General features: G+C 41.0%; 2 protein-coding genes across 2 annotated transcripts; both read right to left on the reverse strand.

Moving 5' to 3' along the window:
• Positions 1–239: 239 nt before the first annotated feature.
• On the reverse strand, positions 240–10,846 carry nploc4 (NPL4 homolog, ubiquitin recognition factor). Its single transcript, XM_079576726.1, has 17 exons — positions 10,678–10,846; positions 9,814–9,894; positions 8,346–8,455; positions 7,951–8,199; positions 7,821–7,869; positions 7,626–7,720; positions 7,421–7,544; positions 6,014–6,193; positions 5,808–5,894; positions 4,066–4,137; positions 3,810–3,936; positions 2,663–2,823; positions 2,517–2,588; positions 2,312–2,404; positions 2,112–2,228; positions 1,558–1,660; positions 240–679 (listed from the first exon to the last, which is right to left on the reverse strand). Exons 1-17 carry the CDS (start codon positions 10,690–10,692, stop codon positions 519–521), a joined length of 1,896 nt encoding a protein of 631 aa, XP_079432852.1. The 5' UTR covers positions 10,693–10,846; the 3' UTR covers positions 240–518.
• A 1,294-nt stretch (positions 10,847–12,140) lies between these two features.
• On the reverse strand, positions 12,141–15,299 carry pde6gb (phosphodiesterase 6G, cGMP-specific, rod, gamma, paralog b). The gene is made up of 4 exons (XM_079576993.1): positions 15,126–15,299; positions 14,047–14,268; positions 13,596–13,636; positions 12,141–12,992 (listed from the first exon to the last, which is right to left on the reverse strand). Exons 2-4 carry the CDS (start codon positions 14,190–14,192, stop codon positions 12,916–12,918), a joined length of 264 nt encoding a protein of 87 aa, XP_079433119.1. The 5' UTR covers positions 14,193–14,268; positions 15,126–15,299; the 3' UTR covers positions 12,141–12,915.
• Between the last annotated feature and the right edge of the window lie 1,413 nt (positions 15,300–16,712).

Raw genomic sequence — 16,712 nt, forward strand, 5'->3', positions numbered from 1 at the left:
AAAAAATCAATAGTCTTAAAAGCCTAAAAGCCAAATGAATGTTGTCTTTTTCCTGTCTGCTTCTCAAAACCACAATCTACTGAAGGGAAAAGCTACAAAAAACATATTCCTTTACCAATTCGAACGTCTTCCTGAAATAACTAAACATGGATGAAAAGGGCGTCTGTGGCTAATTGCTCATAAGAAATTGAAAAAAAAAGGAGAACGTTATTGTGGGATTTATATTACTAAATGAGACAATTTTAGAAAATGAGGAAGGGACTTCTGGCCAGAAAGTGCTTTAATCTTAACGCCAATAGAAAGTTTAAAGTGAGAACAATTGCATTAATTCATTCAATTGTAAACCTGAAGACGGGAAAACGAAGAGCTTTAAATTGGTTAAGAAACAAGCTGCCCGTCCTGGCGTGTGATGTCGTCGTCGAGCTTACAGGAAGTGATGTCATTGCAGGTGGTGGGCGGGGGAAAGGGGCGCGTCTTCTGTGTGTCTGAGGGAGCGAGGAGGAGGGGGAGGGCGGGGCCTAGCTCCGGGGCAGGCTGCACATCTCGCAGTGTTCGGTGCCCGGCTGGTTCATGAAGGTGCAGTGCAGACAGGACCACATGGAGGAGGCGGAGACCGGCGCGGAGGGGCCGCCCATCGCCCCGTAACCGTGGGAACTGGACGGCTGGCCTCCCACTGTGCCTAAAGGAGAAAGGTGAAAACATTCAGCATTGATGTTGCGGCCTAACAGAAAAGCCAACCAATAGTCTCATATCAGGGTTTCCTCAGGTGGCAGCAAATCTTTGAATGTCAACGATAGAAGCCACCAAGCTCTTCCACGTGTTCCCTATTTAAATAAAGTTACGTGAAGTGTTTTCAAGCGAAGTATATTTACACAGAAATGTAACATGTCGATTTTATAAGCACATAAAAAGGGGTACTCCTAAAGGTTATTGACGGAAGTGAGCGCGGGGAAGTCTTTAGAGTTACTGCGCGGACGCGGTGCTCCTCGTATCATTACGCCTCACAATATAGTACCCCTTTTTATCTGCTTACAAAATCGACATGGTAGCTTCTATCGTGAGCTTTTTTGGAGCTATGTGACATGTGGGAGAGGCTGCGTATGTGCTCCGTTTGCCTGGCAGAGCGCACGGACAAAGACCAGACGGGGATATATTAACTCGTCTAAGGTTAGGTAAGAACATATCTCAGTATGTAAAAACGGTGGCCTTTTCCTTTCTTATAGAAGCTGTAGTTACACGTAGTGAGCATAAAATGACCAACTTGCACCTAGTCTTTTATAGACTTTTACTGACTTTTAATTTTGGTATAAATTACTTCAAGACATATAATGCACTGCAAAAACCCTGCATATTACATCACTGGGACGGGAATCAGAAATTGACTATTTTTAACTCATTATTTTGTATATTTCTATGCATTTGTGTGAAATAGTAACATTAACAACTTTATTTGCTGAATTTGATTAACTAGTATGTTAAGTATAATACAACGGCCAAAGAATTTTATTTTCGAGGCCACTTGATTCCTTGTGTTGATATGGAGGTCTCGTAACTTACTGCAGAGTTGCTCGATTGTTGCCCATTGCTCTGATTTCTTCCAAGTTTGAGCCAAATCTTCATTAGACGTCTTCACGGCATCGAGGAGCAGACCAATACTGTCCTGTAAAACATAACAAAGGGCTTAGACAAACATGCACACATTCAATACAACTCTTAGTCTTTTCTAGGGGGCCATTACTGCCACATGTGAAAGTAATCAGTGTTGCAAGCATTATGTCAACAAGAGAAAATGTCTCCAAATCAGAGTTAAACTAGGACCATCTTTAGCAGATGCTGGACAAATCCACATCTCTCTAACACACATGAAGCGCTTATTGTGGAAACAAAGACATGTTGGAGTGACTACGACTATGGCTATATAGAAATATTGATACCTGGCCTAAGTGCACCAAATGCAGAAGTATGACAGATTGGGACAGAATTGGGGGCCGAGAACTTTGAAACAAAAACCTATATGTTCCATTTATCATCAGTGCTTTCTCAAAACCAAAATGAACTATGAGATTATATTTGAGACTCATCATGAATGTGAATACGTGTGTTTTGCTCACTCCTAAAGGCATGACTTCGTTGGTGACCAGGAAGAGCAGCAGGTGGAAGTCGGAGACGATGTTCAGGAAAACCGTGGAGCTGCACTGGGACAGGTACGTGGCTAAACTGTGGAAATCCTGAATAAAGAACAAACCAAAATATAAGCATTAAAGGAAAATAAAAGCTATAGGTTTGTGAATGGATTGTGTGAAAGTCTTACTTGTGTCTCTCCGAGCATTTCCCGGTTCTCGATGGGGAAGCGTTGTGACGAGGAGAAGGTGTACTGAGGGTCCTTTGGAAACGTGGTTGTGATCTATGAATCGCAAAACAACAAAACCTCATCTTTAATGGATTTGAGAGAGGAATGAAGAGCAAAAACACCAAATGCGTTAATATTTGAAGCTAAAACAGAAACAAAAACTCACATCTATGATCAGATACTCCACAGGAAGCGGCCGAGCAAGAAACGTGACGTCATTTCCAAACTTATCTTTGTCCTGATGAGGAGAGAAACAGACAAAATGTAAACAAATGAACAAACAAACCTCCAAATCAACGCGCTTGCCCTGACCTTGAAGAAGACGTCAGGCACGTACTGCTCCGGGCTGGACTCTTTGGCGTAGCCCAGCTCCGGAGCGTCTTTGCAGGGCAGCAGACACTCGTCCCGCACCAGAGCCATGCACTGGTTCGACACCTGGTACCCCTCGAAGTGCACCTGGTTATCTGGGCCTCCTGTAGGACATCATACAACGACTTGGTCACGACGAGTAAAACTATGCATTTCATTTACAGAAAATAGTGTCTGCTCACAGCTTTTCTACAACACCTTATCCCACAGCTGTCAAGTGTGTGTTTTGGCTGGGAAACTACCGTATTTTGCCCCTCTTCATCCCTTATCAGTTCTAGCCCGTAAATTTCCCGTATTATAATGAAATATATTAAAAAAACACTCTGCCCCTCCGAACTGAACTCTGTCACGAGCCTTACCAAAAAAATATATAGCTCATCTTAAAAACATTGCCTGTCCACGACACAGACAATGACATCGTATGACATCAAGACTTTGGATGTTTTACTACCAAAAACTATGAGCCACACATTTCCCTTACTCATAGCTAGAGCTGGGTAACGTTAAGCAATTCCAGCATGCATCGAAAAAAAGTTTAGGTATGACTGGTCCGGATTCCATAAAAATGTAAGTATCGAAAGCAGGAAAACAACAAAACAAATATATCTGTAGGTCCAGATTTTTTGTTGCCGTTGGTCCAGGGACAGCATTAAATGAAGTGACTTGGTTGTTTCAGCTCCCCATATTTGTCCCTTTTTCTTATTTTTTTTCTACTTTTTCGCCCATCTTTCTTTCTGATTTTTACCCCAATTGTTTCTCACTTAGCCATTTTTTTAGTCAATTTTTTCCCCATATTTTTCCTTAATTTTGCCACAGTTCCTCCCAATTTCCCCCCCAAATTATCCCCCATTTTCCTGACATTGGAGGTGAACCTGATATTGTAAATTTGCAGATCTTCCACACATTGTTCTAGACGACAAATATGTTAGTATAGGAAAAAGCATCATTCAGGTATCGGTATCAAAAACCAAGAATCATTCTACTCATACAGCGTAATACCCAGATGTTTTGACAAATCTCTCAAGTCCACATTAAATCTCTATAATATTACTTCTACAATAATAAAATTGTGCATTTTTCATAGCGTTACCTGTTGCGACAACTGTGACAAATTTAGACCCGAAGTGGCCGTCTCTGGAGAGCCTGCAGGGGTTCGAATGCTGGTTTTGGAAGTATCCCGCTGTGATGCACTCCTCCGCGCTCAGATAGTACGAGTCCTGAGCAGACAAACGTGTTCAAAGTCAATTCATGCTACCAGTTTTACAGGGAACTTGCACTTATATATATATATATATTTGGTAGCATCCAAAACCATGTCACATCTTGAGAAGTTTTTTTTTTTTTACCTGGTTCCTTGAGTAGCGCACGGTCCCTATTCTCGTGTCCTCGGAAACCAGGTCAGTGAAGATCCAACCCACCTATAAACACAAAACACAAAAAATAATCTCAAAACTGGATTAGGACTTTGAAGCGGCGCTCGCAAACACATGGAGAGGACATGTCCGGAGTCTCATCTGTCGGACATATGGAAAGGGTTACCCCCATTTGTTCTGTGAAACATCAGGAATCTAATGCATGCAGCAAGTGATGAAAACTCAGCACCCACTAAACACAGCCTACTCCATTGTGTATGTAACAAAACAAATATTTCCCTTGGTAATTCAGCATCTATGAGCAAAAACTTCCTAACACAAGAATCACATGGATTTAAGAAAATTTACTGTCTAAACTACAGGGTTAGTAGGTTTTAGGGCACGGACTATATGCTTTAATTGAAAATAAAATACACATTTTTATACTGTATAGTGATGCAGTTTTGCGAGCCGCAATGAGAAATGTGGACAAATCCTGCCTTCTGGTGGGGGTCATGGAATCATTCAGTGGTGCCAAGGCAAACACCACAGGAAAGAAGCGGCTAAAAGACAACTCAGAAGGTAAGCTACGTGCTAATGTAGCTAATATCGGCAAAATCACCTTTTAAAACAGTGGTATGATGTTGTGAAAGATTAAATACATATGACCTGTATGTTCACAGTGAGGTTTGTCCTCTCCCACGTTAACCAATCACAGACCAGCGTCTATTCACGTCACGTTAGTCACAGTTTAGCACTTTGGTCAGACTGGCCCTTGCTTCGGCTGTGTAGTGTCTGCCAGTGGAAAAGCCCCTGTATTGAAGTGCTGAGGTTGAAAAGAAGAAGAGTGCAAGATAAATGCCTCCAAACACTTAGCAGCCCATAAAAAGAGGCTTTTTGCAAATAGGTTGAAAAGTAGGCAGTGAAAGCACAAGCAGCAATATTATTTTGATAAAGTGTCGATGCTTGATGTTGTGGCAAAAAGGTATTACCATATATATTGCAAAACAATCCTCTGACTCAGCCCTAGTAGGTTTTGTACATGATTAGACCCCACAGAGAAATGCCTCTGCAGAAAACATTATGCAAATATTAATTTCAGCCTTTGTGGTTTGCCATCTTGATATGATTGCAATTAATTTTGCCGCACACACTCACAGAAGCCCATCCACGCTCACCGTCTCACATGAGGGACATTTCAGATTCACCAATAGAAAACACATGTCCTGGGACAGAGGGAGAGGGGAGACAAAATCTACAGTAACAAGGATGACCTCCAGACTCCCCTCAGAAAGAGAGTGGGTGAAAAAGCATATAAATCACACACAAAAAGTTGTGGGCGCATAGTTTTGTCTCTCAATTGAAAAGCAAGATATCAAGTAACTGAAATGTGAAACGTTTATGAGGCTCCAGCAGAAGATTTACTGCCAGGGTTCAAAAAGATGTCAGGGGATACTAAGTTTTTGATCTGCCCGCCTCAGAAGTGAATTAGGCAAGAGAGGAAACTATGGTGCCACCTGTAGTCTAAAAATAAGGCTGCAACATCATCAAAAATTATTCAAATGAGGATCGCCAGCGCCCCCCAGTGACAAACAACGGAGGGAGAAATTGGAACTAGTAGAGCTTAAGCACTGCAAAAGTAATCCAAAGTGAATGGTCCCAATTATGAACGGTCCTCTACAGTGCAAGCAACAAAATGGCTCTTAACCCATGATTATGAATAGGCCGACACATACCTTGCACAGTCCAAGCTTAGCCGCGATTTCATCCACAGCGACAGCTTTGGGATCCTCCAACAGCTCGAGACTGTTCTGTGACGCTGTCTACAATAAGAAAACACCAGATCAAAATGCTTCAAAGATCAAAACAACTTGTGAGGTTGGTTAATAGGAGGTTAATAATGTGTTCGTTGTTCCGAGATTATTTGTGCTTGGTTTGATACCTGGGGAGGTTCGTAGATGGCCGCCACCTCCGCTCGGATGCCCAGGGGGATGTCCGTGTGTTCGGTGTATCGTCCGTACAAGTAGCCCATCCTCTGGCTCCCCGTCTTCCTCCAAAAGTCTAGGAAGCGGTCGGCGATGGTGTGATTCTCAAACATGATGTTGTCTACGTGTCTGTATTTCTGAAAGGAGCAGAGGAAAAAATTAGCTCCTCTTTAGAAAACTTTATTCTACAAGGCACACCTACAGGTGACTCTAGATCGGTCTACTTTGCTCTAAATAATATCACCAATTCTCTTAATGACTTATGGTGGCAGAATATTAAGTTGATTTTGAGTTTGTAGCAGTAAGATCTGTGCATTTGGTTTCGCACTGGTTTTATTTAGTTGTTTACTACTGATGGCCAAAAAACGCAGTGCTTCAAAGCTTATATCGCTCTTCCTGAAGCAGCAGCGTCTGAGCCGGTTCGTCACGTGACAAAAGTCCAAATTGTCTCGAAAAGTGATTCACTCTGTGAGTTGTGCATCAGTGTCTCAAAGCGTTTCACTGTGCTGCCAGTCCATATAGTGATGTAAATCATTAGTGATAAATGTGCTGCATTCCCCCCATTTCCCATTCATGTGGTGCAAGTTGTCTGCGCCAGGCTGTGGCCAATCAGAATAAACGCTTCTCCTATTCTTTACAAAGTCCTGCTTTTGAAGAGATACAAAAGCACACGTGGAGGGAAACGTAAAGAGCACCATTTACAGCAAATAGTAGCTAAATTAGCTTTGACGGAATTAAATAAAAACAATGCACATTGATGTCCTGCCTCGGAGGAGACTGAGTTGGCCCGTGAAGCACAGACCCACGTTACCAAGAAAATGACACTTCTTTATCGGCCCATGACTGATTTGATCATTCAAACATTACAGTATCAGGCTGCAAATGATAAAACCACCACGCACCGGTTTGAAACTTCTCTTGCACACATGATTGTATGACTCGTGTGTTTATGAAGAGTCGTAATAATTAAGTTTGTTGAGGTCAGTGTTCAAACAAAATGAAAAAGCTCAGATACTTCAAACCTTACAAGACTTTTTTGCCAGGACAGCCTTGAAGTGTTACAAGGCTTCACTCGCCTATCAATATTGTTTTACACTAAGCCCTCTATCAAATGAAGTCATCATCATTGTGAATGATGATTGCCTTCTTGTGAATCAGGCAACAGGAATTACTTGCCATTCAGAACAGGTAATACAACTTATTACCTGTTCTGAATGGCATGTTCAGTAAAACTTGTCCGATGCAGTCAAAGTTCTGGTTTTGCTGCAGTGCCCAGGATGGGAACTTGTACCAGTTCCCAGGATGGGAACTGGGACAAGTTCCCATACAAATTACCTGTACAAATTACTATAAGCATTAAGTACTTGTCTGTTGAGTGTGATGGCGCTGGGCTGACACTTTGTGCAGATTCCTTCGGGCCACGGAGGATGCCCCTCGCAGCCTGACTTGATCTTACAGCTGATGTTCTCCAGCGCGGCAAACTTTCCTCTGCAAAAACCATTAAACACAGGAATACATTCAATCACCAAACATACACCCGGTTTACGACAAAACAGTAGCGGCTCTCACTTGTCCGCTCCTCCGGTCAGTTTGCGCAGATAGGCGTGGAACGACATGTGCTTGACAGGAGGGTCCAGATGGTTCAGATAGTCCTCGTCAAAAGGCTGGGAATGGGGAAACAGAATTGTTAGAGGATGGGTGACTGCCAACATCTTCTGTCTAACGCCTGGGACACAGTACAGAATATTGAAGCGTTTGAATTACCTCTAATGGTACACAGTGCACACATTTCCCAAGAGTACTGTGGCGACAACTGCGACAAAGGAAAACATAACTCATGATTATTATAAACAGAACTATTGTATAGAAAATTAAAGGTGCTGCTGCTTCCTACAGCTGTGGGTCTCTGTTCCTGTAGATCTTTCCGTCTTGCTTGGTCAGAAACTGGTCGATCTCGTCTTCCTGAACTTGAGGCGCAGAGGAGGAGCGAGGGATAGCCGAAGTCGAGGAGGAGGATGAAGAGGAGGATAGAGAAGAGGAGGAAGAGGGGAACGATGAAGAGGAGTGGGGCGTCGCAGTGTCCATGATTTCAGCGTGAGATGTGCTGGCTCCGGACGGGAACAGGAACAACATGTCGCCATGTCTAAGCAAAGAAATTATTAACATTACTAACAAAACAATAGACAAATGCGGTGAAGTGTCTTGCCCAACAGCAAAATGCACAGGTCTGAAGGCGCTGGATCGAACCAACAACAAAGTGACAACTCGTATACATTTGTGGAGACTTACTTGATCTTGAGGAGGCTGAGGGCCTTGTTCTGTGAAAGGATCTCTCCGGTCTTGTTGCGGTTCTGATAAACTGAGAAACCGTTGGAGTTGAACCCAAACTCTTTGGCCACCTGTAAAATAAAACGGTCATTTACTGCATGGGTGAAATTTGACCATTTGCGGCAATTTTTAGTAGATCTACATAAGACGATGAATTTTGAGGATGAAACTACGTTGATTTAACCTGTAGACACAATTTTTAGGTGCTGGGTGATCTGCTGAGAATTAACAGAATTACCATAAAACAAATATCTGAATTGCATGATGGCATCTGTTCACATTGGTCCAACAACCAATTGAGATGTTAGAACATAAGTTGGCTATTATGTTTTTCAATATCAAATTGAATTATTAGAGTTACTGAAAGGACAGTATGGCACAAGGATATTGATATATGCTTGTGATTGACATTATTTAGGACAACAGAAATGTCCCTCACATATTGAGATTATCGGATGTCATACATTAGGCTTAATCAGCTCTAACAGCCGGACAGTCAGGCCTTTTCATTCTTAAACTGAAACGTAACACTGTCAGACTGTAACGACCTCTTTTAGTCGTTTGCTTTGGCTGCAGAATCCACCCACCAGACGCTCACAGCTTGAGTCTATCCAAGAGCTGGTTTTGGATTCCACCCATCGCAGCGACAAAAAAACCAGCTCGCTCATTGATCTACTTCCTACCTCAGCGGAGAGGCATGAATTTTTAAACAACTTGCTGCAGCAAACGTCTGCTGTGTGAGCGTATGACTTCGAATACAAAAAAGGCTATTTTAAACCGGCAGCTTCAAAAGTCCTTATTTAGCTTGTAATGCTTTTAATATCACGGTTCAATTATAGAAAACAAAGCCGAGAGTAACAGGAAACAGCAGCCGTGATGGTACACTCAGTGTCTGTGTTAATTATGCAAAGCAGCGCAATAATAATGAGTAATCATCGGCCAATATAATTGCATCCTCTGGATCCAAAACATATGCATTATTTTTCTATTTCTGCCAACAAATTCAAATGAGACAAGCCAGCTATTGATGAACTTTATGCATAAATCATTGTACTTCCAGGCATACAGCAAAAATAGCCATAAAGACCAGACTCTGTATATTCTTACACTGTAAAGCTCAGTATTGTGTTGTCAAAGCCATTGAGATTTCTGATTACACATTCCATAACAATAAATAACTGGATAGTTTGCAGACATGTTAAGTACTGGAGTTATCGTTTACATAAAAACATGTGGACAATAGAGTAAATTGAATTAATTTACCAGTTGTGACCGGGCAGCTGAGTTGTTCAGTGTATCTATTCTCTACTTATTCAGATTATGTATAGCTGTTAAATCATGTTAGCATGGATTTAACATTTAAAATACATTTAATACTTTGGCTTTACTTCCAATTCAACACACATTTTGACTAGATAAATGTTCTAACCTTTTTGAGAAAAGCAGCTGCTGTCTCTCGCTTGGTGGAAGGGATTTTCTTCATCCCATCTGGGGACTGCACTCTCACGATCTGCAAAGACAACAGAAGTGAACAGTGAGATGGTATAACTGTTATATTTTTCACAACAATAAAGACTTCATTTTTAGCGTCATATCTCAAAAAAAAAAAAAAAAAAAAAAAAACGTAGGTAGCAGCCATCAAGGCCCAGTTCAGTTATTATTGTGTTGGCAAATGATTAACCAATAAAGCCATGACTACAGACTCTTTTGGTAAAGTGGTTCAAGGATTTTTGGCAGCAGTGAGACAAAGGTCAACAACGATAACAGCCTCCCCCACCCCACAGATTTTCACTTTACAAACTGTCAGTGTCAGAAGGTTATCTATGTAGTGACAATGCAGAAACTTACAATAACAGCTTGTTGGGTGGACTATTTTTATATCCCATGAGGCTTTAGAACCCAATACGCAAGAATAGCACTAAAGCTAGAGCTGTCATCCGGATTAAGTCGCTTTAGCTCCTTTATAATGTCACAATTTATAGAAGATCCCCGGGTAGCATTACATTGAGACAGCGGCTAATGTTTGGCTAATAAGTCGCATTAGCCGATTGAATATTCACAGTTTTAATACAATTCCCCGTAAGTATAACCTCGTCCCATTGGATGAGGACCGCGACGTGGCCTCTGGGTTTATATTAGCTTGTTTATTAGCCAACTGCACGGGCCACAGTAGCTCTTTCATTGAGCTAAGTAACATTAGCCACTAAGCTAATTCTGCTGCCTCATCACTCTGTTAGTTGGGCTAAGGAGCGAGCTAACTGCGGCTAACAGTGAACATCTCCCTTATACTCACGATGCTATCCGCCATGTTTCTCGACAGGCTGCTCCCAATCAACGTTGACTTATTTGTCGACAAAATAGAAAAATTAAATTAGATTTTCTGTTTCTATGTCAACGAAACTCCATCCCACAACTACATACACCGGTTGTTGCAGACATTAGTGTCCCACCGGTCCCACTGCGAGAAGAGTCCGGACGAAACGTGGTCATGATGGAAAAAAGTTCCGCGTTATTTAAAGGGAATCTTGAGCCTTTTACATAAAATCAGCTTTGATTTCCCCTCTGTACACATAAATGGGGTCAACAAAAAGTTTAGCACTTTTAAGATATTCTCACATGTATTCACACTGCTGGAAATTAAGTTGACCCAATTTCCTTACTACAATGGGACATGAAATGTTTTTTTTTAAAAGCAGGCAATGCAACAAGACAAGTAGTTTGGTGTTTTCCCCATGGATAATACAGTAGTTCCATGCGTTGCCCTCCTTGCAGTGGTACTACTGGGATGCCATCTATTGACACAGCTTGTTACCATGTTTGCTTGTAGAACCAGACTGTTCGGGGAGAGGGAAGGAGATCATAACCCATTTCATTGTTGACATGTTGTCCACAATTGATGCTATGTATAATTCTCAACTCAACATCGTGAGAAATAATAATCCACTGAATTTTTTCTTAAAGCCTTTTCCAAATGTATCATATGGCATTACAGTGATTACAGTACTTACATTATATTTTTTTGTCCTTAGTGTCCTGAACGTTCCCTGGATTTACACAGTTAAAGTGGTTGAGATTAAGTACACAGTCACAGACTTTTGTCTCCTAAAGTGATTATCATAATAGCATATATAGCAATGTGAATTACCTATACAGACCTGTATAATTTACATAATTTGACTCAAATGTTTGTGCTTTTAAAGAGAACTGGTAGGTATATAACTGCAAACACAGCTAAACACAAAGAGGGTCATTTACCAAGCATATGCTCATGTGAAAAACAAGTAGCACGTGCAAATGTGGATCAGCAGCATCTTTTTTATATCTCAGATTTGTGACCCTAAAGCTCTAATACATGTCATTTCAAATGGTAAATTAAGTGCAACATGCCCACAAATATCTATATGCTACTTTCCAGTTTGCAACTCGGTATTTAGCACCTGTCTTGATAAATGACCACAAACCTAACTAGCCCATAACTTTAAAGAATTTCCACACATTTATTTTTCTCTTTTTTTAAACTTTATTTTTCCCTCCTCCTGTAGAGAGGACATTGCTCCATTACACATAAACCTTTACATTTTTGCACATTCTAAAACAATTTTCTCTACTTGTACTACAATTGACATAAACAGGGCACTCTAGCATCCTGAAAATTCACAAATAACAATACAATCATCAATATCGGTGTGATTTTGGTAGACATTCAATCTATTTTAACAAATACAAGACACCTCCCAGCTCGTTAGTTTTATTATTATTTACATTTAATGTATCAAACATAAATACGCAAAATGTGGTCCCGTTTATATCTGTGCTCCGATCAAGTGAGTTTCTGCTGAAGTGAGTTGGCAGCGATGTGGTGGTTAATGAAGCATCTTCCATAGAAGATGTTCACATACACTAAAATGGTAAACAACTTTGTAAAACGAAACAGTAATGGGTAATGGCAAGCTGCTGTCCCACCTCTACAGAATTCAGATTTTTATTTTGGAAATGTTGATGTTAAACTTCCAAATGTTTGTGAAGAGCTCGTGGAATGGGAACCCACCCACTGCACGGGTTAATGACTTTAAAACTCAAAATTGAGGCTGCACTGCTTGTGTAAGTTCCAGTATTTGAGAAAAGAAAGAAAGAAAAAACAGGAGAAGCAGCAAAGGAGAAAGCTTTGGTCATGAGATATAACTATTGGTCTATTGAAGATGAGAAACGATTTTAAAGCAAAAGAGGCAGACAAAGGTCAATCATTTAGAATGGTTTGTGAAAATGTGCTTTGACTAAAAATAAGAGCTTTAATTGGTGTTCACAAGGTTTGAATTGAACTACTTAAATGTTTAAACCTTTCCAAAACAGTCTAATTTATTGACCTTTGTAGGAAAAATTAAGAGAACAGACTTTTTTTTGGAGAACTTTTCTTTGTCTTTTTCCATTTTTGTGATAGTTACAGTTGCTGGTCCTGGGTCGGTGAGTTGTTGAAGTGGGAGGAGCCCGAGGCAGAAAGAGATTTTTTTTTTTAGTTCATGGTTCGATGGGTTTAGATGATGCCGTATTGAGCCAGTTCGTGCAGCTCCAGGTGGTTGAAGGCCTCCCATGGGCAGATCACAGTGATGTCTGGGCACAGAGACAAATATGGTTAAACACGTGCCATTCTATAATCTCTATTGCCATATATTTGTATCATAGATTTGTATTTTGTATTGTCCCCATATGTCCCCATCCTTCAACAAGCAGCACCCGGGGGCCCATCTCCAGATCTCAAGCCAAGATCTTGGTCAGTATTACGGGTTGAAAGCAATGCCAGGGGGACAACCCAACCAGACACAGAAAGAAACTGCATTTTCCACTCTGAAAGCCCATCCAGTACGGGATCCAAAGTCTACACAGCCATCATATTTCCATCTTTTATCCAAAATAAAATTACTATCACTATTGTATGTTATGGTTTATCTCAAACCTGCCAAACCTTCCTCTTTTGTAACAGGGGAGTTCTGGCCCTCCTTTTGTGGCACGTGAAACCAGAGCCAGTGTATCATATTTTAAGGCCAATCTTTGGGCCTGTTTAGTTGACGACGTAATTGTGACATCAATCACTTCTTAAACAGGTTGTGCTGTGTCTAAAGCCTGGTCTGACACAGTTATGTTTGTCCTTGAGCAGTGAGCGGATCACGGACATACTAATGCAGTCTCTCTCTGTATTAAAGAAAAGGAGCTCACCTGTTCCTAAGCCCTCCATGCCCGGGATGTCGTCACCGAAGCTGCAGGAGATACACACAGGCAAACGTTAGTGTGATGAAAATACATTTTACAATCAAACATGACAATAAAACAAATGATTATTCCAGATTTAAAATGTCAGAAATCTAGTATCTCATTAACTATGTGGCTAAAATAGGATGATTTTGCACCTATAGAGCTAGACTAAAGCATGGTCAATGCACTTGCCTACCTACATTAGACACTCAAAGTACAAATCAGAACAGAACAGAATAAAGCATAATACTGCTATTGCTTGGTTGGAATAGTGCGTTTCAATGAACACACATACAACCATGCCCTATCCTAGATCCAGCTTGTCGAAGAAATGCTTTAGATCATGTTTGGTCAAGCTAAAGGGTTGCCAGGTATCAGGTGTTAAATGTTACCACTGCGTGAATTGGTCTCTTACCCCTGGATTCCTTTCTTGGGGGGTTTGCTCTTGAACTGGCGAGTTTGCCTCTGCTTGAATTTGGGAGGCCCTTTGCGAGGCGTGGCTGGACCCCCGGTCACACGCGTCGCCGACTTGATCTCCAACTTTGGTACTTCCAGGTTCATGATCGGTGGTCACAATAGCCGCTTGTAGGTAAATTTGGACAAGAGTTTTCAAAAAGGTGAAAAGCTACCGCAAAACCTGCAATGATAAAATTGGACAAACCTTATTATTTCTTACTAGATGAAGAAAAAAGTCAGTCAATGAGATGCATTCAGCAAAAACTAAAACACTACCATGACGACCCATGACCACAAAGGGATGCACTGATTAATATTTAGAAATCAGTTTCAATTAAACCAATAATTATTTTGATAAGGCAGTTGAATGTTTCAGATTTAACAGTGTGGATGACCCAATTTCCCATAATCCTCTGCAAGGCTCATGATGATGAGTCTTTCCTTTCGCTGCTACCTGCTGTGGTTATAATCCTGTTATCTGAAGGACAATGGCGGAACAGCTGAGTTAGCACTGAGCGAATTTCAAATCCAAGTCCTCAATATGTTCCCCCAGCAATGACCGACCCAAATATAAAAAGTGTATCTTGTCAAACAATCTGTGGGGGTCATCGGTCTCCAAATAATTGACAAGCTTTGACTCAGATGAGGCAATTCTGTTCAATTGTCCAAGGTTTGTACTGGAACAAATGATACACCACATTGCTTTCTTTCATTCAAACACAAGTGTAATGTGTATGGCATTACTGGAATGGAAATCGCAATACAGGAAGAAAAGGAGCATAATGGTAAACTATGGCAAAATGTGTGTTGGAGGTAACATCCCAAAGCACTGGGTTAAACTTGGTTTCAAGTAAATTTGCCAACACGTTCAGCATATTACTGCAGTTGTTGTCGCGACAAATCTCTACTCTCAATCCAAAGCATTTAGTAATGACAATGAATATTTTTGAGACATGATAAAACCGAGTTGCCCAAGATAATAATTCATTTTGAAATATAAAACAAAGTGATATGACTTATATGTCGGCTGTTACTTACCGGCTGTTTGGGTGAAGCACAGCCTGTTGGTGGTGCTGAGTGGGGTAGTGCTGGAGAGACCACAGGGTCAGGCCTCTCTTATATACTGCTGATCCAGGCAGAAGATTAACACTGTCCTCCTTCACCATGAGACGCCTCCTCTTCCAAAACAAACATGGCTGCAGTGCATTCTAGAAAACCAAGTCAGAAATGATGGGGATATGAATTTAAAAGTGTTAACAAAGCAAATAGAGAAAAACACAATAGTAATGTTGGCTCCTAAAGTGTTAAACAGGTTGTGTGACTTCAGCGCTTTGACATTGTACTTCCCTCTGCCTGAGAAATTCCTTTAGTTTTATTGAGGTTTGAAGTGTCTCTCGGCCTCCAAGAGACATGGTCTTCCAGGGCATCATTCTGCTGTCAAATGAAAGACCTCTGCACGGTAGACTCCTCACGATGAACGAGCAGCGGCTCTACTCTGAGAGTCTCAACCTGTGCCTAATGGAGCAGCCGCACCCACTCTGAAGGAGACACTTTAGCAAGACTTACTTCTGATACTTCTGGCTATTACTGCAACTACCTGGGGCTAAAGTCTCCTCCTGCCAGGGGGAAACTTTGCAAGGATGCACATTCTGCTGTTTCTTTTAGATAAGGACTGAAATAAGATGGAATACAATTGTTTAGTGCTTGGTATTCTTGTGACGCAACCACTTTACCCCAATCACCACCTGCTTCTGGGTCTCACAGCAACAGCCTTTATGAGTATTACCTCCCGGCAAGTGTAATCCAAAACAACCTGACTGCATCAATCACACTGATCAGAATTAGTGGTTAGGTAACTCTATTTTACAACTTCATGTTTTAAAAATTAGGACACATTATAGCTCAAAAGTCAAAAAAGGAGACCTGTCGCTATAAACATCTGGTTTTGATTTAGGGATATCTAGTGTATCCATCTAATTTGCAAAACGTAACCCCTGAGTTGTTTTTGTAGGTGTGTACCTGGCTTCTGAATGGCCCTTATAGTGGTCTTAGGTACTACTAACATTGCAATACTTAAAATACAATTCTTAAACATTTGCTGGTACAAATGTTTTGCTGAAGAACACAGCCACTCCAGGAGGGCGGCACATTAGGTATTAGTATAAGTAAGTAACATTAATTTATATAGCACCTTTCACAGATAGAGAAGTCCCAAAGTACTTCACAAAATTGAAATTAAACTCAACGTTGCTAAACTGAATGGAAACTTCAAACAAATATATAAGACTAGAGCTGTGATTCTCCCAGCGGTAATGCTTATTGCATTGACAGCTACATAAGAAGAAATCAGCGTAATCCGAGCTAATGTGGTTTTGCACCTATTGACGCCATGGCTGTAATCTGTCTGTTCCATCGCGTCACAGCTGTGCTCCAGTGCAGTTTTAATCCCTCCGAACAAGGACTAAGAACCTTTTGTGTACAGTTTAACCTCATAATGTCAGGCGATCTGCAGCCGTGTAGATCAGTCTCACATACAGAGCAACAGAAGGAAATAATGAGGACAATAATTACATTTTATTTAGAGCCATAGAAATGCATCTGCTGTACAAAACTACTGGATATCTA

This window comes from Gobius niger (assembly GCF_951799975.1).
Source record: "Gobius niger genome assembly, chromosome: 19".
In the NCBI taxonomy this organism is placed as follows: domain Eukaryota; kingdom Metazoa; phylum Chordata; class Actinopteri; order Gobiiformes; family Gobiidae; genus Gobius; species Gobius niger.

Excerpts from the sequence above, each read along its gene's own strand:
- nploc4 (XM_079576726.1), bottom strand. Across the intron at positions 8,200-8,345 it reads CTCAGCCTCCTCAAGATCAA|ACATGGCGACATGTTGTTCC; the intron begins GTAAGTCTCCAC and ends TTCTTTGCTTAG. Across the intron at positions 6,194-7,420 it reads CCATCACACTCAACAGACAA|AAATACAGACACGTAGACAA; the intron begins GTACTTAATGCT and ends TGCTCCTTTCAG.
- pde6gb (XM_079576993.1), bottom strand. The coding sequence starts at position 14,192 with ATGAACCTGGAAGTACCAAAGTTGGAGATCAAGTCGGCGACGCGTGTG. Across the intron at positions 13,637-14,046 it reads CCCAAGAAAGGAATCCAGGG|CTTCGGTGACGACATCCCGG; the intron begins GTAAGAGACCAA and ends TATCTCCTGCAG. Across the intron at positions 12,993-13,595 it reads CATGGAGGGCTTAGGAACAG|ACATCACTGTGATCTGCCCA; the intron begins GTGAGCTCCTTT and ends CTCTGTGCCCAG.